The sequence below is a fragment of the Catharus ustulatus genome, chromosome 2 (genome assembly GCF_009819885.2).
Source record: "Catharus ustulatus isolate bCatUst1 chromosome 2, bCatUst1.pri.v2, whole genome shotgun sequence".
In the NCBI taxonomy this organism is placed as follows: Eukaryota; Metazoa; Chordata; class Aves; order Passeriformes; family Turdidae; genus Catharus; species Catharus ustulatus.
In genome coordinates, this window is record NC_046222.1 from 85,918,314 (window position 1) to 85,942,904 (window position 24,591).

The 24,591-nt window shown below is 40.8% G+C and overlaps 1 protein-coding gene across 2 annotated transcripts in view; it reads left to right on the forward strand.

Annotated features, from left to right (window-relative positions):
• Nucleotides 1-16,890: 16,890 nt before the first annotated feature.
• TPP2 (tripeptidyl peptidase 2) overlaps nucleotides 16,891-24,591 on the forward strand; it is a 54,229-nt gene continuing 46,528 nt past the window's right edge. For both annotated transcript variants that reach the window (XM_033051084.2, XM_033051085.2), the window contains exons 1-3: nucleotides 16,891-17,102; nucleotides 22,667-22,795; nucleotides 24,487-24,582. In XM_033051084.2, coding sequence (XP_032906975.1) covers nucleotides 16,941-17,102; nucleotides 22,667-22,795; nucleotides 24,487-24,582 — 387 coding nt within the window. In that variant the 5' untranslated portion in view covers nucleotides 16,891-16,940. The remainder of the gene's footprint in view (nucleotides 17,103-22,666; nucleotides 22,796-24,486; nucleotides 24,583-24,591) is intronic.

A 24,591-nucleotide genomic window follows, 5' to 3' on the forward strand; every position in this document is an offset into this window, starting at 1 on the left:
AGCTTTAAGCTACTCAAAGGGAGATGAAAGGTAACCCTCCCTGCAAGATGTCAGACTACAGGCTTACAAACATGTCAAACCAACATTTTGCTGTTTGAAGCCCAGATACTGCCAATAATGTTTGAAACTTGTATTAAAGCAGTAGTGAAACTGGTATTGTTCATCTCCCAAGCAGTGAGAAAAATGAGATGTAAATTTGTTTTATATTTCCCCTCTGCTTTCATTAACTAACCTGTTACACCAACAATTACTAACCTGTCATTAACATTAGCCTGTCACAATCTGTTACAGTAATTTATACTTGTAATACTAATGTGACAAAACTCCAGTTCTTCTTCATTTCATACCAAATTGCATAAAAGACAACAAAAATCTTTCTGTTTGGACATCAGAAAGAATTTCTTAGCTGAAAGGCTTGTCAGGCATTAAAATGTACTGTCCAGGAAACTGGTGGAGTCACCATTCTTGGAAGTGTTGGAAGTGCTCAAGAAACAACCGGATGTGGTTTGTGCTACGGTTTAGGTGGCAAAGTGATGTTCAGTCTAAGGTTGGACCTTAGGATCTTGGAGGTCTTTTCCACCTTTAATGATTCTATTCTATTCTATTCTATTCTATTCTATTCTATTCTATTCTATTCTATTCTATTCTATTCCATTCCATTCCATTCCATTCCATTCCATTCTAGCATAATTTTGTAACAGGCATGAACAACAAAAATATACCTTAAATCAAAAGCTGTGACAAACATGAGTATTTCTCATGAGGAAAAAAATGTTTCTTTGTTGATAAAATAGCATAGGACTTGATACTTGGTTTATATTTAAACTGGAAAGGCTGAAATACAAGATGATTATGAACCAAAAAAAACAATAATAATAACATGTCACAAAAATCTGAAAAGGAGTCACTCCCTTAGGACGGCAGAAAATAAGAGTTCTGAAATGTGAAGGCATGGAGAAGTAAAGATTAGACAATAGTGCAAAAAATTTAAGAGAAAGAAACAAAAATAGTGTGAACATATGGAACATTTCTTTTTAAAGGAAAAATTCAACCTCCTAAGAAAAATACATAAATTCTTAATATATTAAGAATAATATATAATATATAATATAATACTATAATATTAATATATAAACCCAAAAAGGGAATAACTGGATCAAAGAGTCATTTCCAACTGATAGACCAAACCCCTCTTTTTTTGGTGGATAACCAGTGGAATTACATAAGGGGTTTTGCAAACCATCTTGGAAGCCATGTTCTAGTACATAATCTTTACTCATAATGTTAATTGTAAGGCAGTCAGTAGTTGATTCACACTTAGTATTTTGAAAAGTATTAAGAAATGTAATTTTCATTAATTTACTAATTACTTGTCTTTATGACACTACATTAGATACTATTTTAAATATGGATTTTATTGTCCAATTCATTACAGTTATTATTTTCCCTTATAATGTCATTTTAAAGTGACTTCGATAGTCAGGTAAGAAATAAATTTTGAATTTGCATGAAGCAGTCTTTACAGAAGACCTTCTTCATTCCTTCGTGTTATATATTTTATTTGTTTTTTCTTTCAATGGTGAAATAACAGTAGCCACACTGGCTCACACTGGAGGTCCCTTTAGCCCAGTACCTTGTCCTTGGCAGTAAACAAAGGGGCATGCTCAAGGAAAAAGAAAGAACAGGACAAACATATAGGATGTTTTGCCTGTACAATAAACTCCTCCAAATTTCTGTGGCCTTGTACACTCAGCGGTTTATAAGCATTAATAACTGCTGCTTGACTAAGAACCATGAGGTCTCTGATCCCTTAAAATTTAATAGCCACAACATGCCATGAAAATTGATTCTGTACGCAAAGATACACATCCAGTTTTGTTTGTACTGGGGGATATAGACCAGAACTTACTCCTGTTCACTATTCATCTGTTTAGACTTCTACTGTGTGCCCTCCATTTCTCTCTTTTCCTGACTACTTCCATCCTCTCAATTTACTGAGAAATCCATGAACTTGATCATCTTTGTAGCTCTTCTCTGAAGCTTCTTCCACTTCTGTCTTCTTATTTCTCCTCTCTACACATTATATTTTATTCTTCCCTTTCTGAGATGAAGCAAGCAGAACTCTATGTAGTGAGCCATACAAGCATGGCATAATAACATTCTGCCTCACTCTCTGTACCTTCTGCTAACAATTTAATATTTAGGTTTTTGACCTCTGGCAGGCATTGATTTAGTGTTCTCATCAATGCATCCAGAACTTTTCAAAATGGTAGTTCTGAGTAGATATACATACACATATGTATAATACTGCATTTTATATATGATACACTCTTTCTTTGCCCTCATTCCCCTGAAGGATTTATGTATGATACACTCTTCCTTCATTTCCCTCAAGGAACAAGTAATATCTGAAAACTCTTACTTTGCCCCTTCCCTTCTCCAGGTGTATGTACGTTTCTCACACAGATCCAAGCAGAACTCAGGAATTCCTAAAATCTAAAAAGCTGTGAATTTATTCCTATGCTGAGTTTCTTATTCCAATTACTTGAACAGGAACCACAAGGATCCCCTGGCAGCAGAGACTGCCAGAGGCATATGGGGCTGCATCTCTGGAGCACAGCCAGGAGATCAGGGAGACATTGGTTGTCCCCTTCTGCTCAGCACTCACTAGCTACATCCAGATACTGTTCTCCAACACAGGAAAGACACCAATAAACTGCAGCAAGTTCAGCAATGGTCAGGGCTGGAGCAGAGTCCCTGGGACAGGGGCTTGTCCAGCCTGGGGCAGAGATGGCTTTGGGAACACCATACAGCTACCCCAGTATCTATAGGAAGCTAGGAGTCAGACCTATCCAATGTGATGTTGATGTACAGTGGGAGGATAAAAGATAATAGGCATGAATTTAATCTTCTCTGAAGTTTCACCTTTCCTATTAACAAAAAAGATTTTAAAATCTTTGTAGTGTCTGCACTGATTTAAAAATCAACATGTAATGCCTGTGCCTCACAATCTCTTAAAGCTCATGTAAAGTAGCTCCTTTATTTGATGATTCTAAAGATTTTGAGTCCCATTCTGAACTGGTTTTTACCTCACAATGATTTCCCTTTGTGATTCCACTTTGCTAACCATATATGTATTCCTCACTAATTCACGGGCAGGAATAAAAAGAAGACTGGCTCCAGGAGACATTTTGGGCTAGATATCCAGGAAGGACAAATAGGCATCCGAATGGCGTGGAAAAAAAATATAAATTATTGAAAGTATTTTTAATTAGCTTATTTTAATAAGCCCTAATTTTGGAGTCAGAGTATATGAAGAGACACGTTTTTCACTTTTCATTTATATCTAAACTGTAAAATATTTTGAGTATCTAATCAAACCAAAGAATGAAAAACCATTTAGCAGATCTTCCATGCAAAAATCTACTAATTGATTAACCAATTTATTTTTCTAGAAGTAATATTTTTATTCTAATATAAAGATCCAATGGTCAAGACTTCAAAATAATGAAATAATGTATTTTTATTACTGTAAAAATTCTAAGGTGTAATTTTTAAGAGAAATTATGAATATTTGATATATAGCATTAAGGATAGAGCACCAGAAAGCTGTAGAGTTATTCCACAGATTTTTTTTAGGAGACGACGAATTAGAGCAGTGATGCTTCAGTCATGTATACACAGAGCAACAGTGGCATCTAGTGAGCATAAAGTCAATTATTTCTAGATTCATTGCATGGCTTATCTGAGTGACATTTTTTCATATTGAGTATCAAATGGTATTTTTTCTATTGACATTGTATACACATTAATAAAATTTGAAATACTTATATAAGAAAAAATCAATACTTTATAATTCGGAATTATGTTAGAGCAAAAAATGCTACAACACTAGTGGAGGTAAGAAAAAAAGTCAGAAAGCACTTAAAACACTCATATGGGTAGAGAGAACATTCTGATTTTGGCACGGTATAATGCCATTTAATTAATCTAGTCAACTGCAACATGTAAAATGGCAACAAAGCCAGAACAATCCAAGATTTGAGCTTTTTGTATCCTTGAAAGCAGAAGCTTGCTGTATATTACAGCAAGCATACACATACAACATTTCCTTACACTAAGTCTTCATGGCATGCTAGAGCATAGGGACAAAAATCTTGATTAGCCTGGATAAATTGTTCTTCTGGCAAAAAAAGGATCTACCTATACAAGAAAGGGAAAAAGAAACCTTTCTGGGGATCACACAGGGGCCCCATGGCCAGAATTCTGAAGGATTTCATGGAGGCAATACTGATTTCCCCAGCATAGTCACCTACCACAATACCTGGCCTTCTGACTGCTCCAAGGCCATCAGTGCCTTAATTGCCAATAAAGAATGACCAGTAGCATCTGTTCCTCAACCAAAGGAAGTGTATGGCACTACGTATGGACAAGGAATAGTGTGGTTCCCCAGTCCAGCCCTATGCAGGCTGAAGTGATGATCCATCCAATCCTGATCTTGCCCTCTGGCTTCTCCTCCAGGCACAGAGGAGGGGGCTCCATGTGATGGAGGCCAGGGTCTTTCACCAGCCTAGGTGCAGTTCACCCTGCACACCATACAGAGTGACCTGCAAGGACAGGTCTCCTTCGCAAGCCTGCGTGGACATGCAACACCCACTGCCTTTCACTTAATTCACAAGGAGTTTTATTCCTTGGGCCTATGCAATATTCCTTTCAGATCCTTTTCCCTGATTTTCTTTGTGTTATCATGAACTCTTCAATATCACAATGAGTGAAGAATTCAAATATATGTAACCTGCTTGGGATTTGAGGTATGGGATTTGGATAACACATCCAGAGTTTACATTCTTGCTACAAGACTACTAGTAAGTACTCCTAGAGAATGTGATTTGGTACAAACCAGAAATACTACACTGAGAATTATATCAAGCTTTCCTGGAAGCTGGAAGTAAGCCAAAGAACAAGCAGAACAGAATCAAACTCCTTCTATAATTCCCAGGATCTCTGCATCACTCTCCAAGTTTGAAGGTATTATGTTTTCTACTATCTAAACTAAATTCAAGGGAAGTAGGTCATTCCTGGGTCAGGCATACATTCTAGGTCAAAAGCAAAGAGAAGTTCTGAAACACAGAGTTTCTATTAATAAAATCTAGGCAACGATAAAATAAGACAAACCAATGTGTATTTGTAGCATTGCCAGTAGTAAAGATTACACTTAAACTTGTCTAATTTAATATTTTATCTAGCTTCATTCAAAGACTACACAGAAGTCACTGGTCTTCTCAGTGCATTATTTCAAAGTATTCTTTTTATTAATTAATGAATGAGGAAAGAAAGACTATTTCTTTACATTTGCATTGAATTTGCTAATGACAATTGAGTTTGCACAAATACATTGACCAGCACAAGAAGTAACAGTGACGGGTGTTGTGTTGAGGTGCAGAAGTACTTCCTGAAACCTGCCACAGGCTTACTGGCCACTTCAATAATTTCTATTGTTTTGCAGCCTGAGACCTTGCTGAAGAATGAAGCCACATGGGAGACACACAAGCAATAAACAGGCAAACTCAAAACATATGTTAGTCGTTTTTGCTGTCTGGTTGGTAGCTGTTTCCTTTTCTCTGTTTGGAGATATTGCACCATGTCTGTGATAAAGACACTGTAGACAGAACATAGCCACAGGTGTTATTGTCATTCTTCCTGGCTGGGCATGTGTGAATATGCTTACGAGTCATCAGAGATGCCCAAGGCACCTGAGTTTCTCACACCAACTTCAATCAAGCTCCATTATTATGAAGTCATGTTTAAAAGCTCATTTTAGACTTCTTGACAAAGACTCTTGTTGGATGCTATAAGCTTTAGAGAAGAGACAGGTGAAGCAAGAGAGGAGTACATTACAGGGTGTTTTACTGTACATTACTGTAAATTATAGAGTGTTTTGGTTGTATTGGAATGGATGATGATGAAGGTGACGAGGTTGAGTGCCTATGGGTGAAGATCATGGGAGAAGGTCAGCAGGGCATATGTCATGGTGGGAGTCTGTTATAGACCACTCAACCAGGATGAACAGGCTGATGAGGCATTCTACAAGCGGCTGGCAGAAACGTCATGATTGCTGGTCCTGGAAAACACATTTGCCAGATGTCTACTGAGAATACAACAAAGCAGACAGGAAATAGTCTAAGAGGTTTCTTGGATGTGTGGGAGACAATTTCCTAACACAACTGATGAACAAGCCTACCAGCAGAAGTACCCTGCTAGACCTTTTTCTGTAAACAAAGGACTAGTGGGTGATGTGGTAGCCAGGGGGCATCTTGGGCATAATGACCACGAAATATTAGTGTTTACTACAAGGCGTGAAATAAGGAGAAGCACCCACAGAACTTCCAGTTGGGACCTCCAACAGGCAGACTGTGGCCTGGTTAGGACGACTGACAGAGCCCTTTGGGAGTCAGTCTTGAAGGCAAAGGAGATCAGGAAGACTGGATACACTTTAAAATAGAATTGTTTAACATTCAGGAGAAGGCCATCCCCATGTGTGGAAAGATGGAGGAAACAGTTGATCTAGTTTAATAGAGAACTTTAGCTTGAACCTATGGATGGTAGGGATTTTATAGATGGTAGGGACAGTTGGACTTGATGATCTTAAAGGTCTCTTCCTTGATGATTCTATGATTCCATATGTTTCTACTTAGTTACTCTTTTCTCAGTTGGTTTATAAGGTGAAACCCTGATTTCATATGCTGCGTTTTTCACTTAAACTTTTGGGTTTTGTGCAGGAATTGTAGAACTGTAAGTGAATCTTTCTCTAAATCATGAGAGCCAAAGGACAAGCTAAGTCTGGTCTCTTTCAAATCCAGGATATTCTCAATCACATCATTAAGAAACATGAACAACTTTCAGTTCTGAATGTTTGCTGCCCTCAAGAGGAGAACTTTAACAAACATCTACATCATAACATTACTCAAAAACAGTGACTGGGCGTGTGCTGTTTTCATGTTTTGCAAAACAGAAACATATTCCAGCCATTAAACCTCCAGATGACTATGTTATTGAAGAGATTGCAGTCTGAAAAACCTAGCTTTAGAGCTATTCATATTTTTAAATCAGATACAAATTAAAAACACAGGCTAGAAAGCTGTCACCTCACCACTGTCACAAGTCACAGACTTGACTCCCTATGACCCTGAATAGAGACAGCAATATCCCCACTGAGAACTTGTAATGTGTTCAAGTAGTCACTAAAAAATATTAGGGAAATTACTTGCCAATGTAAAGTGTTACTACGTGTTGTAACAAGTTTGTATAAGGTAAGTAGCTGCCTCTGCTTTCCTCTCTCTGAGTATTTGTACTACCGCATGGTGTACAACAACAAAGAAAATTTAAGAAGGGCATACGGACACCACCATAGTCAAGGAAAGAGCTGCTGCCATTTGGAGAGATTTTTCACTAAGGCACCTGTTATATTATAGGGAATTCACAGTAACTTATCTTACCATGATGCAGATTTCTTTTTCTTTTGATTCAGGATATGTTGATCCTTAAAGTACAGTAATTTCACGAATACAAACCGCAGCAAGAAGACTAAAATTTTGGTGGAAACCCGGAAATGCGGCCAATATTCCGGTGCGGTTAATCTATGGACAAAAATGTGATATCTGCCCTTACCTAGTATCATGCTGGTCCAGTCCCGAGCCAAAACAGTCTGAAATCCATGGTTTCCCGTTGTTCCGACGATGAACCAATCAGAGAACAGCTTATTGCCTGCCTGTGGATGGCGGCGTTACTGAGGGGCGGGGGTTGTTATCGGGGTGAGTTACCTCGGCGAGTTACCTCGGCAGTTTGATAAAAGTGTGTGATATTTCTCTGTACTTTTTAAAGTGTTTTCAGTCTTGTGCGGCTACGGGGCTGGCTGGGCTCGCAGGGAGAGGGCTGGGGGAGCCTCTCTCCCCGCAGCGAGAGGGATGAAGCAGGCAATCGCCTCGCAGGGAGAGGGTTGGGGGAGCCGCTCAGCCCACAGGGAGAGGGGTAGAACGGCCACTCGGCTCGCAGGGAGAGGGCCAGAGCGGCCGCTCGCCCCGCGGGGCTGCGAGGGCTATAACGGCCGCTCCCCCCGCGGGCCGCGAGGGCTACAACGGCCGCTCCCCCCGCGGGCCGCGAGGGCTACAACGGCCGCTCCCCCTGCGGGGCTGCGAGGGCCAGAGAGGCGCTCCCCCCAGGGGCTGCGAGGGCTACAATGGCCGCTCCTGTGCCAGCACGGAGATGTGGCTCCGCTCGGAGCTCAGCTGCCTGCCCGCGCGGCTGAGCGGCTGTTTAAAGGCAACACGGATCCATTGGGAATGCTCGCAAAATGACCACACTATTGTTCCTGTCTTTTTCGGCTTGTAAATAAAGGGTGTGTCTTTTTTCACTTGGAAACAATGTTTCCGAGGTCGGCAGTAAGCCAGTAAGCCCCGGCGATCCCGCGATTGTGTTACTAAATGACAATTTTGTGAAAGTTCACGGCGAACTAAAGTGCGGCTAATATTCCGGGTGCGGTTTATCTATTGGCAAAGACATCAATGTTGCCAACACACCAGATACGCGGCTTATACTCCGTGCGGCTTGTATTCATGAATTTACTGTACATTCCTTAAGCCTGACTACCAAACTCCAACAGCTGCTGCCCATTTCCTATTTGAGTAAGCCAAGGAAAGATATTTGTATTCAAATTTATCACTTAGAGATAAGAACTAAAACTTTAGATCTCAGATGATGTTTCCATTTTAGAGTAGGCTCATCAGCTTAAAAAAAAACACCAACAAACAAAAGCATTGCCAAAAAATATCGTAAAAGTGCTTATGGAAAATCTGGATATATTCCTAGTTGCCATATTGTGTAGTTTCTGACTAAGAAAACATAACTTCAAATGCCTCCTATATTTACTTCCAAATGCATAAAGCATTTCTCAGACAAAAGCTCCTGAGTTCCATTATAAGGAATATGCATATATGTATGCAGATACATGATGCATTTTTCAGCCTTTCTAAGGTGGGGTTTTGGAGTTTACACAGACATAGGAAACCTTCAGAAAGAGCTCAAAAGGATTTACATTCTGTCATAAATACGCATTAATTGTTGCACTTAAATTTGTAAAAGTATGTTGGTTTTGGCTGGGGTAGAGTTAATTTTCTTTCTAGTAGCTGCTATGGGGCTGTATTTTAGATTTGCGCTGAACACGGTGTTGACAATACCAGGATATACCAGTTACTGCTGAGCATTGGTTACACAGTCAAGCCTTTTTTGGGGTGCAATCCTCTGCAGGGACAGAAGCTGGACTTGGTGATTCTTGTGGATTCCATCCAACTCCAGAGATTCTGTGAGTCTATAAGGCCTTTTCTGCCTCTCACCCTGCCCCACCAGTGAACAGGCTGGGGGTGCACAAGAAGCTGGGAGGGGACACAGCCAGGACAGCTGATCCCAACTGACCACAGGGATATCCCACACTGTCTGGTGTCTTGCTCAGTACAGAAAGCCTGGGAAGAAGGAAGAAGGGAGGGGACATTTGGAGTGATGGTGTTTGTTTTCCCAAGTCCTTGTGTGTGATACCTGGCTTTCACCTGCCTGCCCATGGGAAGTGGTGAATGAATGGCTTGTTCTGCTTTGCTTGTGTGCATGGTTTTTGCTTTACCTATTAAACTGTCTGTATCTCAACACACAAGTTTTCTCAATTTTACCTTTCTGATTCTTTCCCCTACTCCAGCAATGAGGAGTGAACAAAAGTCTGCATATGGCTTAGCTGTCAGCTGGGGTCAAACAATGACATAATTTTGTCTGCATAAGTGTATTTATATTTCATAAATTTAAAAAGAAATGCAGTTGTGGTATCTTACAAAATCCAACTAATTAAAAGCCTAAAAATTCCGAAGTGACTTTCATGCAACAGAATAGCACCTGAAATACCAACTGCTTTGGCAATCACCCTATTAGTACAGTATTCCTGACACTGCAAAAATTTAAAACAACAAAAATCAGTGAAACCAGCTGGAGGAATAAGATGCTACCTACATGGAACAAAACCAATTTTGATAATTTATATTCATTATCTCATTGATTGTTTTCCTGCATTCTTATGTTCACTTGCACCAAGATGTGTGCATCCCAGTGGTCTGGCCAATTTCACTTATACATGTCATAGGGATGAGGAACATTGGCTATTAACTTCTAATGTAACCCCTTGGATTCCTCTTGCTGACAATGGGGTTTAGACATGGTTTTAATTCACTTTGTGAGTTAGTCACTATGGCATAAGCTATGCTTCAGAATCTTGTTTAAGGATTCCTCCATAGAATTTTTGGAAGATTGATACCCATGGACTGTGCATCCTCATTTGGGCATCTTTGTGGCTGCAACCTTGCCATCATCCTCCTGTTAGCAGAGTTTGAGTCTTCTATGTAGGTGTCACCATGCTGTGGCCCCATGAGAAGGCAGGCCTTCTGGTCTTGCTGTAAACAATGGATTCCTTGTAGTTCATCCCTTTGATGTTAACTGTGTCCTTGGTTATCAGCATATGATGTTCTTAACCTTTGATATTGTTTCTTTTGGTGCTTTTATATACATACAATTCCATTCATAATTCATTTCTACTAATCTTTGTATTTCTATCACAAATCTCTTCAAGCTACACAAGGCCAAGTCTGGGAAAAAGACTGAACTCTGTTTTAAGCTTCAGAGAAACATGAAAAATGAATATGCATGCTCAGCTCTAGAAATAACAAGTATGCATTTATAGTCAGTAATTTCTTTGCTCATTTCTGCAGCTTAGTTAAAGGAGTGACTTTGTTCTCACAACAATATGTTTTTAAAACATAAGCCTATTAACAACTTAGTCATAGAAGACCACTAAATGTTTGAGGTTCAACTAGTACTGAACTACAGCTGTAGCTTTTTGCTGAGGCCAGTGCTAAATGAATCCAACCTTCTTGAATTTTCAGTACTAATAATTTATTTGGAGCAGCATTATTGAGAAAGTGTTTGAAGCAATATAAGAACTTATCCTTATTATTATATCTTCTTAATATGTCCTCTCCATATGGATATAATTGCAGAGAATTTTAAACAAGTCTGTAAATGAAAACGCGTCCTAAAGACATTAGCTAGGCCACAAGAGTCTGTGACAGAGAGCAATAAGAACTTATTCTGGTAACTCTGACAGACATATTTGAAAAATTATTATGTTGGAAAGCAATGCTAGCTGTTGTTCACTAAAGACATCACAATTTAATATGTATGCAAGGACCTTTTAGTTGATATCTATCAACAGAAAGACATGGCAAATTGACTCAACCAAGTACAGTAATTTCATGATTATTAGTCGCACCATTTTGACTAAAATTTTGGTCCAAACCCAAAGTGCGGCTTATAATCAGGTGTGGCTTATATATGGAAAAATAACGAAAAGTTGCTGTTTTAGTTTGGAGGACAGGTGTCTGCTGAGAAAGGCAGGAGCTTCTCTTTGAAATGGAGAATGTAAACCCCCTCCTTCCAAATTATTATAATTTGGAAATCAAGGGGCTTTCAGGCAAAGATATGGGAATTAGGAATAACAGTTGTTTTCTAGGGAAATTAAAATAGAAATACAGTACTACAAAGAAACAAACCCCAAACCCTGACAAAGTCAGAGTACAACCTGACACCCCGTCAGGCAGGGTGTTGGTAGCAGTCCCATTAAATGGTGGCTGCATCCTCCTGCAGTGACAGATGTGATTCAGTTGAAGCAGTGCTCCTGTACAAGGTGCAATTTCCCTCTGGAGGTCCAGTGGTGATGTGGAGAAATCCGGTTTTCCTCTGGAGTCCAGTGGAGAAAGGGCTCCCTTAGTGTCCCAAAACCTCTGTTTTTATTTTGGTAAGAAATGTTGGGCTCTTCCCCCTGGCTGGAGCAACTTCCAATGGGATGTAGTAATTTTATCAGTCCCACAGTGGGACTCAATGGGCCATTAGCAGAAAATTACTCACTGGAGGAAGGATGGGTTGTGAAAAGATAAAGAACAATGCCCTGTCTGGTTTCAATGGATGGCTCATTAGCAACACATCTCCCGCAGAGATAAGGATCACTGCCCCTACCCTCAACAGATGGTGATAGAATAGATACCTTTTATCACACTCTGTATTGTAACATGAGGCTTATAATCAGGTACCGCTTATATATGGACAAAGAATGAAAAGTTGCTGGCACCCAGAAGTGCGGCTTATAATTGATGTGGCTTATAATCGTGAAATTACTGGAAATAACTTCCTGAAGACAAAGCTGAAGATACATTGCCCATTAAAGAAGATTAGATCTCAAAACTAAAAGATGAGTAAATGTTTTCCTCTCTGTGAAAAAAGAGAATTGAACGGTCTACTTTTCAGATTTGATACCCTTATTCATGCTGAACTGTTCGGTAGTAAACAAGGGAAAAGAACTGGGATGAGGCCTTCTCTGAAAATCTTTATTAAATAGGCACACACAAAAAAATTACACAGGCTCGTAGATATCCAGGTACTTTGCAGAAGGCTCAGTATAGGACCCAGTAAAAAAAAAAACAAAACCAAAAAACCCACCAAAACAAAACAAACAAATAAAACAAAACAAAACAAACACCAAAACAAACAAACAAAAAACCCCCACCCAAATCCTATTAACCTAGTTTCCCTGACAGATGTGCAGTGACCAAGTTCCCTCATGTCATTCCTTAGTTCCATGGTGTGTTTAACTGAAGAGTACTGTGCTGGATCATGTCTACTCTGCACCAGCATAAGCATGGAAGAGGTGGTACATGAGCTTGTGTCAGGTACCAGCTCCCAACCGTTTATGTTCGATAGTTTTCAGCCAGATTTATTCCCTTATCAGTTCCATCATGAAGCCACAACAGCACAAGTGACTGGGGAAGCAGAAGAATGAGAGTGAATGGGCAAGGATCAGGCTGGGAAGGAGTGGGAAACCGCTTCTTTTGGAGGATTTGTGTTGTTTTATGCTTACACAGCAATAACAAGAGCCACAGAAGGCAATGGCAGGAATTAAGTCACATCTTGACATCCACCTCATTCAAGGATCATATATTCCCATTATTCCCTGAAGCCAGTCCACTCTCATAAGGGGGAATAAGGAAGAATCTCTGCTGAGCACCTCAGTGAGAACACTGAAGTGCCTGCCTTGCCTAATACGATTTGAGCAAACATATCCTCTCATGGTCTAACTGGTAGGATGATTCCTCCTCTCCACATGTTGTAACTCAGGCAGGGTTTGAAAGAGGGAGTGGGTGAAATCTGAAACATAGTGACTAAGATAATTGCTGCAACTGAAATTTAAAGTGTGCTCAACTCCAATTGATACTTTGAATAGAATAATTTTACATTAATTAGAGAAAGAACAAACAGCCCAGTACTTCTACATTCATGTCAATGCCTGTACTAGAAAGATATTAGGTCATGTTGTTTCGGGTTCACTTTGGGATATTTCCATGCAAAACAGAACTGCCTGACTCAGAGAGAACCCTGCAGCAGCTAGAGCATTTTGTTTTCAGAAAGATGCATACTCAGACAGAAAAAGAGATTTGAAGCCCAGAATGGGACTTCTGGGCGGAACATCAAGCAGAAGATGCAGCAGGTGTGCTCAGCCTTCTCATCCACAGTGCATTATGCTGCACATGAAATCAAAGGTGATCACTGGCCAGCTCCACATCCTGACAGGCTTGACACGTGAACATTATGAGGAATCACTCACAGCTTTCGAGACTAGAACAGATTTGCCGGTCTCAGATGCAGACCTAGAAGCACATCCATACTGGGAGTATTCAGAGCAGAATCTGTGTGGAGCACAGATGCCCATGCAAATCTAGCTCACTGACCAGATGTTCATAGACTCATAGAATGGTTTGGGTTGGAAGGGACCTTGAAAGGTCATTTAGTCCAATCTCCTTGCAATGAGCAGAGACATCTTCAACTAGATCAGATTGCTCAGATCCCCATCCAGTCTAACCTTCAATGTCTCCAGGAATCGCGCATCCACCACCTCTTGTGGGCAAGCTGTTACAGCGTTTCCTCACTCTCATTGTAAAACAAACTTTTCCTTATAACTAGTCTGATTCTATGCTCTTTTAGTTGCCCTATTGCTACAGGTCCTGATAAAAAGTTTTTCCCCATCTGGAACAGGATGCCCACAATGAAAGTGGTTGAATCACCATTGCTGGAAGTATTTGAATAGATGTAGATGTGGTGCTTAAAGACACGTTTCAGTGGAGGACTTGGAATTGTTAGTCCAACAATTAACCTAGCACAGTGAACACAAGAAACCCGAGAAGTGCAGGAGTAAGTTTAAAATTCCAAAATTCTAAGTATGCTCAGGATCTGCAGAGTCTCAGTAAGATGTACAACTTCATCCTTAAGATCATGTTCTAACACTAGAGTTGCAATCATACAATTAACAAAATAGCTACATTTTGAAAATTGTCACTGAAATTAAGGCTTTCTTTTCATGGTATCACTTTGAAGTCTGTTAAAAGTTGATTGGCACACCTTCCTCAAATCCTGGGTTTTCCTGCAGAACCTGCCCAGCTACTTGGTAGTGCAAATAATTTATACATACCTGAACAATAAGTACCTGCTAATTAGATGAGTTGTTTGTGGTACAACTTTGAGACCAAGGTAACAGAACGGGGAAGGAATTCTCAGGGCTGGTAATAATGTTTCCAAATTATAAAATACAGATTTTTTTTTATTGAATGGGATGTAAAATATTTTGAGAATTTGTTGTAGTTTAATGTAGTTTAAAGTATACTAGGAATAGGACATATGAAACTTCTGTTCATGTCAACGTGCTGCCAGAAACACAAGCTGCTCCCATTGAGATGCACTAGCAATGATAAACAGAAGGGAAACTAAATTCTAATGGGCAGTTAATTAGGTATTACGCAAGTGAACAGCTACCCTGTCATAATAATTCTCTCCAGTGTGGTAAAATCAGTCAAAGTTTTATGCAATCTAGAAAAAAAAAATCTGATTATGGCAGTCAGACACCATCAGCATTCTAAGAAAGTTAAGTACATGGTATCTAGACATCAAAATGTCAAATTTTGATTTATGATTGAAAACCAAAGTGGGGAACAGATTGACTTACACACTAAGTTCATAAGGTACAACTTTCACTTTTTTTTTTAATACTGTGTACTTTTAAGACAGTGTTCTTCAGGTTTATTTTAGTACTTGTATAAAAATTATGTGGACCTCTAAAGCCATCAGTGAGGTGGAACACAATTCTGATGGTAGCTGACAAAATGGGAAAAATAAATGAAGTACCCCTATTTGCTAGCAACACTCTTCCACTTGTAGAGAAGAACAAATGCCAGCTCCATTTCAATGAAGATTAATGTCTGACAAACATTCCATAATAATTTCATCAGACCTGTGAAACAAAAAATAGACAAACAGAAAAACTCTCAGAAGTCAAAATCCCCATTGCTTTACAGTGAACATGTCAATTCACAAAAACCTTTGTCTGCCAAGATGACTCTAAATAAAAACTTGCCTGAAGAAAGCAAAGTGATCCCCCAGAAATCAACCAGGTTTACACTTATTACCAGCTAAAGTGGCTGAAGAGCACACGTCAGATGCTACAAACCAGGCATCTTTCCAAAAGACATTCTGTGTGTACGTTTTCTTGTACACCATAGTTCAGGTTCTTTTGCAAGTGATCATGAAAGCTAGAAAAATACCTTTGTACCCTCTGACCTCTGTTCAAAGGTGAGATTTTCCCTTAACAACTTCACCAAAACTTATTTTGTTTTGAGCTTGCTATAGCCTTTAGATAGTCTTTTTGGTTTGGGTTGTTTTTCGGGTTTTTTCCTTCCTCTTTAGGTAATCTTTCGGGTTTGTTTCTTGTTGTTGTTGGGGTTTTTTGTTTGTTCTCTTAGGGGTTTCTGTGGGTTTCCTGGGGGGTTTTGTTTGTTTGTTTGTTTTTGTGTGGTTGGGGATTTGTTTGTTTGTTTTAGGTCGGTTGGTTTCTGGTTGTGAAGGTTTTTTCCTGCTCTTTGCCAAACAGTTGCACTGGTACTGCCAACGCGGGACCTATTTATCCCGAACAATGAATCAGCAGAAGAAGGAAAAAAAAAAAATCACTAAGCAAATGTTTGCACATCGGTTATTTGAGCAAAGGAGGCTCAGAGGTGACCGTGCTGCTCGCTACATCCACCTGACAGGAGGATGCAGCCAGGCAGGGATCGGCCTCTTCTCCCAGGCAGCGACTGCCTCGGAGGAAACGGCCTCAAGATGTGCACCAGAGGAGGTGCAGTTTGGACTCCGGGGAGAAATTCGACACAGAAAGCGTGATTAGATACTGGAATGGGCTGCCCAGGGAGATGGTGGAGTCACCGTCCCTGGAGGTGCTTCAAGAAAGGCTGGACTTGGCACTCAGAGCCACGGTCTGCTTGACATGGTGGCGTTCGGTCATAGCTCGGACTTGATCATCTCAGCGGTCTTTTGCAACCTAAGTGATTCCGTGATTCCGTTTTCGATTCGGAGGACCCCGCGCACCTCGCAGTGCCGCGGGCAGTGCCCGAGGTCGCAGTCCGCGGCCGGCCGGGAGCCCTGGGGCGGGGCGGGCCAGGCTCGGAGGAGGCCGCAGCGCCGCCGCCCGCGGGAGCGGCACTGGAAGGTGCCCTCAGCTCCCGCCGCCGCCGTACGTGGCCGCCACGGCCCCGGCGCGCGGAACACCTCCCTCCCGTGATTGGCTGTTTCCACAGCCGGCCCCTCCCACCGAGGCGCCCTATTGGTCAGTTTCGCCCCGGTGCTTCTCGCGCCGCGGGCCGTGAGGGGGCGCGCGTCCCCGCGGGCAGGCGGGGCGGCACCGCGCATGCGCCGCCCTGCCGTGGCCTCTCGCAGCCTGTTCCCCCTGCCCCGCCAGCCCCGCGCCCCCGTCTCGCGCCATGGCGGCCGCCGCCGAGGAGCCGTTCCCGTTCCACGGGCTCCTGCCCAAGAAGGAGACCGGCGCTGCCGCCTTCCTCGCCCGCTTCCCCGACTTCGACGGGCGGGGGGTGCTGCTGGCCGTGCTGGATACCGGCGTGGACCCCGGGGCGCCGGGCATGCAGGTAGAGCGGGGCGGCGGCCCTGTGTCACGGCCGCGGCCCGCGAGGAGCTCCCAGGTCCCGCCGGACCGACCCCGGGAGGACGGGGACGAGTACGGGGGTGGCCACGGCACTCGGGCGGCCCAGGCGGTGGCGAGAGCAGGGGAGGCCCGAGCGCTGTCCCGGGGACTGTCCCGGTGACTCGTGGCTGTGTGTTCGCCCGCGGTTCCCGCCCGGCACGCGTGAGCGGGGGCTCGGTGCGGGAGGGCGGGGAGGTGCCGTAGCCGGGGCTCCGCACCGGTCACTCCGGTGCTGCTGCGAGGATCCTCCTCCTAAGCCGGCCACGGGCGTGTTATGGCACTTAAGTCTCTTGGGCTGCCTTCTCTCACGGAGAGCTCATTTTAAAAGAACGCTTTGTGTTTTTGTTGAACCCTAGCGTTACTTCGGCAGTAGGTAGCTCGAGGCTACACGCAGCCGCCTAGGTCTTTTACATGAAAAGTGTATTTCTGGCACAATTTGCATACCCGTCTTTCTCTCTTTATTTGTCGTGCGTTTTATTGCAATTATTGTCTGTATCAGACTCGATTCTGCCAGGTTTTTTTTCATCTGCCAACTTTATGTCTCCTGACGGATTTGTAAATTTCTGTGTGTGATGTCAGATTGGCATTTCTCAGCACTTATTTCTTTTAACCCTTGTCTCTTAACGTTGGTATATCTTGTAAGTTTGCGTTGTGGCCTTTCGTGTCACTGCTGCTTTTGATTTCTTGTCAACGTGTTTCCTCTGAGTGGTGGCAGAAGAGTCCGTGGAAGAATGATTCGGAGTTGTATACAATTCACTTGGACGCTGAATCCTTTGTTTTGTTTTGGCTAAATAGGGCTTGTGTTGGTTTCTGCCCTTTCTTTGGTGTAGAATTAACTCTTAAGTGACCTCGTTCAGGGACCTGACCCTGGCAGATGGTTAGTTTGTGTTCTGAAATGACTCCTTATGGGATTCAGTTAAACTAGAGGCTGAGGTAGGAGGACAAGTTGGGTGGACAGAAGGAGTGGACAGCTGTAACTTTGATTGATTTAAGCTGAAATGAAGCTAGTGCTTTTGACAAGAAGTTGTGGGTAAGTGCAGAGTAATTGGAAAGCTTAATGAAAGCTGACCAAAAGGAAAGCATGTCAATACCATGGGCAGAACAGAAAGTAATGGAAGACATTTAGGAAGGTGTGAATATAAATTAAATTATGTGCATGGTTCTGAAGTTACACATATAAAAGCAAAAACCTCTACTTTTGTAGAGGTTATGAATGAGTAGTGGTCAACAACAACAGCAAAACCCCAATATGAATTTATTTATTACCAGTAGTGGGAAGCTTTGTTTTGATATAGGTAACCCAAAGCTCATATGGGGTATTTATGAAGCATCGTGATCTACATGTTGGCCATATCAGTTTTCTTCGACTTATTTTTTTTATGCACGGGATAAAATTTCAGGTAGTGCAGTAAAAGATTTGTACAAGAAGTAAAAGATTTGGAGAGTGGGATGTGGAATTCATGTTGTAGTAGGTGAGAGAGAGTAGGTTTGCAGGGTTATTAGAAAAAACATGTAAATAAGTTGTATGGTCTTTCCACTGCCCCTGGCTTAAGGGGCTTGCTAAACCTGAGGACTCTTACTGCACAGGGAGCTCTAAAGGAGGCATAGGCAGCACCCAGTTTAGAATAGCTTTGTAGATGCTTCTTCAGCAAGAGAATGTCTTCACTCTCTGGAGTATTTGCCAGTTTACATTTTGCCTCGATGCAGTGAATCAATGTCCTGGGCACAGACAGTGACACAGCATAGCTGTACTGCAAGAAGTAGTTTCTAACCTTGGGACATTTTTTGGAATTTTTTTTTACACCTCTGTCTTTGCTACTGCTGCTTTTTCTTACTGTCAGTCTTCTTGTCAGTTCCTGTCCTGGCATAGAGTTCTGTCTATAAGAGTTGAATCAGTTGGTTAGAGGGAAGAGGAGACATTATCTATAGCAAAGTTTATAGATGTTACAACTTCTAGTTCTGGTTAATGACAATAATTATTATAGGCTAAAATGAGCTACCCTGTTTTGAATATAGAGGAGTTCTTAGTCAAAACAAAGCAGTTAATTTCTTTGCTGCTCCCTAGTGTGTCATTCCTGGGTAGGGTTCCTTTGCTTGTTGATTCTGCGACTTGGTTTGTAAACGTCGATAGCATTGTTTGTTCTCTTTTCCAGGGACAGAAAGATTTGGGGACAGAGTTTAAGAGGGAAATGCCATTATGTTTCTGTTCTTCCCTGGATGCTTGCTGCTATAGAGAAAAGAGTAGTTAAGCTTAACAAACCTTCTTGACACCAACTGTAAAGTTTAGTTTGTCTGCTTCTTTCCTGTGATTTTTTTTCTCTTTCTGTCCTCTTGGTAGAATTTATTTCCTACTGTCTACTGAGTCATGGTTTATAATTCCTTATTAAGGCACACTGATGAAATTTTAGTTGCATTTAATGGAGTGTTGTGGTTGTATATCTATAGTCTTTGCTCAGCTCCACCCTGTCCTTTCTGTGTTCCTGTTGTGGCTTCTTATGTTTCATAATAGATAAGTCAGTTCACTTTGCTTCTTGAAAATTTATTTATTTTGTGAAGTGGCATTTGGGATTGTTATTTTGTAACTACTTTCATGTGACAACTTTTTAGCAGTAGCAGCTAGTTTGGTATTACTTGCTTTTCAGCACTCAGTTAAAAAAAAAAAAAAAAAAAAAACACTTGGAAATTATTTTATTTGTGATTATGTGATTATGATGATCAGCTGTCCCAGGACCAAAGTGCTGAAGAGCTTGTTCATCTCTTGTGGCTGCAGTAGCTGTCAGTTTGAGTCAGTGATTGTATGGGTTGGCAAAAACATGCTCAAATGCATCTGGTTTTCCCTTTTCTGTTGTGATTGTCATAGATACTGGTGCTCCTTTACTTCTGTTATAGCTGATCAGTTGCCAGTATTATGCACATAGATTAATTTTAGTGCTCTCAGTTTACTAATTTATCTGCTTTACAAAGTCAGAACTGACATATAGGTAGGCTTTTTGAACTTCAAGTGGAAATACATAAACAGCAAAGTAGTTTCCAGTTTTAAACTACTAATTTATTTTTCAAATGCCTATAGGGAAACCATGATTATTAAGGCTGGATCAGGGATTTTTTTTTAATTGTATAAAAATCTTTTTTTTTAAATTTTTTTTTTATTTTAATGCAAAAGGTACTAAAATGTATCTTCTGTCTGTCATTCTTTCATTACTTCAGGACTCTTCACATAAGGGAATTGGCCAAGGTCACTTGATTATTTTGTATTATAATGTTAAACTGAGAATTCCAAGATTTGCAGAAGAAAACTGAGCTGAACTCTTGAGTTTCACTCTGGCATTGCTGCTGGTGGGCAATGTGCCAAATAGCAGTTCATGGCGGCAGGTGCCACCATATCGGTTACTTGCACTAAATTACTGTGAACCTGTCTGGATTGCTGCTGTTAGGAATTGAGCCTTAGACCAGCTGAAACTGAGTTTCTTGTGTCTGACTGAAAGACACTGATTTGTTGGTTCTGACAGTACAAACTCATGTGCGTGTGTGGGCCTGCTAGGTTTCAGCTAGGAGGCAAAGTACCATAGAGTGTAGGAGTTGCACCTCGTCTTTTGGGCTAGGAAGCAACTTCTAAAGCTACCCAAGCTTGTTGCAGCATAAATCTGTGTTCTGGCCACCTGTTGCTGTATAACTTGCCTTCTTCACACAAGTCACCTTGGATTACATTTTCTTTCTTGTAGTTTGCTCACTGGATAGTTGACTTTGAGCAGAGGCATATTGAAAACTGTCCAGTGCTGCTAATCTCAGGTTTGGCTTGTAGTCACTTTAGTACTGGACCAGCTCTTGACTTTTGTGTGAGTTGTGGATGTTTTACCAGGTTAAGATGCTCTAAAGATTTTCTTCAGTGAACTTGAATTTCTATGAACAGAGTAGAGTGTTGGTTACTGTCATGAAAGTTCTTCCCTAGTAAGCCTGTCTAAAAGCAGTATTTGTTACCTTCTGGAAAATGAAATTTATGCTGGTTTTATGGTTGCTATGGGTTTGGAATAGTTGGGCTTTGTTCTTTTTATTTTTTTAAGCTGTTTAAGCCTGTTTTCATAGGGGATGTGGCTTCTTACTTGTCTGAGTTGGTTCTTTGTTGTTGAGTTTTTGGGAGGTTGTGTTTTGGTTGTGTAGGTTTTGGTTGGGTTTTTGTTTATTGTTTGGGGTTTTTTTTAAATCATGAGAATTTGAGACCATGGAATTATCAATCATTATTTGCTGAGATGTGATAAGAACCTGACTCTTGTCCTTTTGGCAGCATCAGAGTGACTTTCATGAAACAGTTTGAGTGTGTTGGTAGCTTCCAGTAACTAATTCACAATTCCAGAACATTATTGGAACACAACAACCTTTCATATATTATATCTAACATCAAAATTATTGATTGAGAATAAAGGCAACAATACCGTATATTTAAGTGGTAGAAAACAACAAATGTTGTTGCTTTTCTGAATATGAAGCTTTTTTCAAGTGTAGCTAATGTATAGAAGATACTAGGAAGTTGGTTGATTCCTTTTTTTATTATTTTTTTTAAATCAGTCTTTGATATAGAACTGTAAAAATATGTATGTATGAGCAATTCATAGCATCATAGAATGGTTTGGGTTGGAAGGGACCTTGAAAGGCCATTTAGTCCAACCTCCCTGCAAGGAGCAGGGACATCTTCAACTAGATCAGATTGCTCAGAACCCGATCCAGGGATGTGGCATCCACCACCTCTCTGGCCAGCCTGTTCCAGTGTTCCACTGTTCTCACAGTGAAAAATTTCTTCCTTATGACTAGTCTGATAGTTTCCTTTAGTTTAAAGTAATTCTTCCTTTCTTCCTTGTCCCATCACTGCCTGTGCCATGTAAAAAGTTGCTTCCAGGTTTCATATAAGCCCTCTTTAGGTCCTGGGAGGCTGCTGTAAAGGTCTTTCTGGACTCCTTGAAGTATTAGGTGTATATAGCCATAGCTACTAACGGTTCAAATGGATTAAAACACAAACCAAAATATTTGAAACAGGAAAAATAAGGTAGTAGTAACTTGTGTTCCCTTTAAGCTCAGTTAAGAGACTCCAGCTTGTGAGAGCTTGTACTTCTGCACCTTTCATTTTCTTACTTGTGCACTCACTGCTATAAAACTTGTCCAGAATGAAGGGTCACGAGCAACACAGCAAATAATATGAAAACAAATAGTAGTTCTTGAAAATACGTTTTTTGCAAATTTAGGCTTGGTTTTAAATTGAGGCTTGATTGATACAGTGTTTTTACTTGTTTCTCCTCTAAATCCTTATTAGAAGTAAGTGGATTTGTGTGAAACAAAAAGATGAACATGTTGGTCTTAGTTCTTTGAAAATTAATCTCAAGTTCAAATTAGTTTTAACCTTCAGTTAAAGGTTGGGTGTCTGAGAAAGCTAGTTGATATTTTTAACAGCAAAACTTACCTTTGTGTGCTGCACGGTAGTCAAGTATATTTACAATTTTTCTGTGCTCATATTTTCAGATTACAACTGATGGGAAACCGAAGATAATTGATATAATTGATACTACAGGCAGTGGTGATGTAACTACATGTACCATTGCAGAACCTAAAGATGGAGAAATTACTGGTCTTTCTGGAAGAACTTTAAAGGTGAGTGTTTGGTAGTGGAGACACATCACTGGACATCATCTTCTTTGCTTAACAGCAAATTTAGCACTTGTTTTGGTTTTTACAGAACTTACTTCCATTTAACTAGATATTGTTGTTTAAACCCAGCTGGCAGCTAAGCACAAAGAGCTTCTCACTCCAGCCTTCCCCTGGCAATATGGGGAGAAAAGAATCAGAAGGGTAAAATTGAGAAAACTTGTACATTGAGATAAAGGCAGTTTAATAGGTAAAAGAAAAAGGAAAGCAAAGCTTTCATCACTTCCCATGGGCAGGCAGGTGTTCAGCCATCTGGAAAAGCTGGGCTCCACACAAATGGTGACTTGAATATAAATGTCGTTACTTCAAATGACCCCCCCTTCTTCCTTCTTTCCCCAGCTGTATATGCTGACCATGATGCCATATGGTATAGAGTATCCCTGTGGTCGATTGGGATCAGTTGTCCCAGCTATGCCCCCTCCTAAATCCTTGTGCATTTCCAGCCTGCTCACTGTTTGGGATGGGTGAGAGAAAAAGCCTTGGCTCTGTGCAAGTACTGTCCAGCAACAGCTGAAACACCCCTGAGTTAAGAGTGTTCAGCACAAATCCAAAATAACCCCCTATCAGCTACTGTGAAGAAAATCAACCCTGGCCCAACCAAAACCAGCAAACCAGATCTTACCCAAACCTAGTGTTACATTTGCTCATCTTCATGCAAATTGCTTAGTGTTTCTTACACTTTTTATGTGTCTTAATTTCTAATATTTTCTGTAGCTGAATAGAGGAGTGTACAGGGCTTTGGGGGGGCTTGATAATAATCTAATTATTTGTTCAAAACAGTATCTGATGTAGCTTTGGAAATTGGCTGGAAATAGCTTTGGAAATATGCATTAAAAATAGCAGGTGCAGTTGTGTCTAAAGGTGCTGGTGTTTTTCACATTTGCATATGCTACAAGAACAATTGTGTTAAGCTCATGTGAATAGATTTAAAAGATTGAAAAAATCTGTGAGGATCTAGTTATAGACTCACCGAATTCTCACTATGCATAGAACAGAAATGGTGTAGGGTTTTCAGAAAGGACATTAAATCCAGTAGAGGGCTTGGGTACACAGAACTTGATTTCCTGATTGGATTGATCATGTGGTAGGGGGGCATCACATATTTGGATCTCTCCATGCTGTCAGCTTTGTTCTTAATTTTGCACAGATGCTGATTGTAAGGCTGAATCTGTTGCTCTTTTACTGTTGCTAATAGGACAAGCAGATCCTGATACACTGAGTGTAAATTCCATCAAGCTGTGAAATGAGATATTCAGATGTTTGTCGTGACTTCCAACCATACTTGCTCATGTTAAGTTTCATCTGTAGTACTATTATTTCCCTAGACCTCTGCTCAGTAAATTCAGTAAAGCTAAGGTTTTATATTTTAAAAGTAGACTGTCAAAGCAGCTAATACCTAAAGATGTTCTGTGGCAGTATCGCATGAACTAATACTGATTTTTTGGGTACTGGATTGAAAACGCGGTGTCATGTTGTTGGAGCAGTGCAGTAGTTACTGTTATGGAGACACAGAATTAAATTGGCAGTATTTGCAGGTTTTCTTCTGCTAAGCCCTCTTACACATTGTTAGGCTTTTTTGTTTGTGAAGTTTTTAAAATGCCATAAGTTAACCTACTTCTAAATACACTTTTCTGTAGATTCCAGCAAACTGGGTAAATCCTTCAGGCAAATATCACATTGGCATAAAAAATGGTTATGATATCTATCCTAAAGCTCTTAAGGAGAGGATTCAGGTAAGGAGG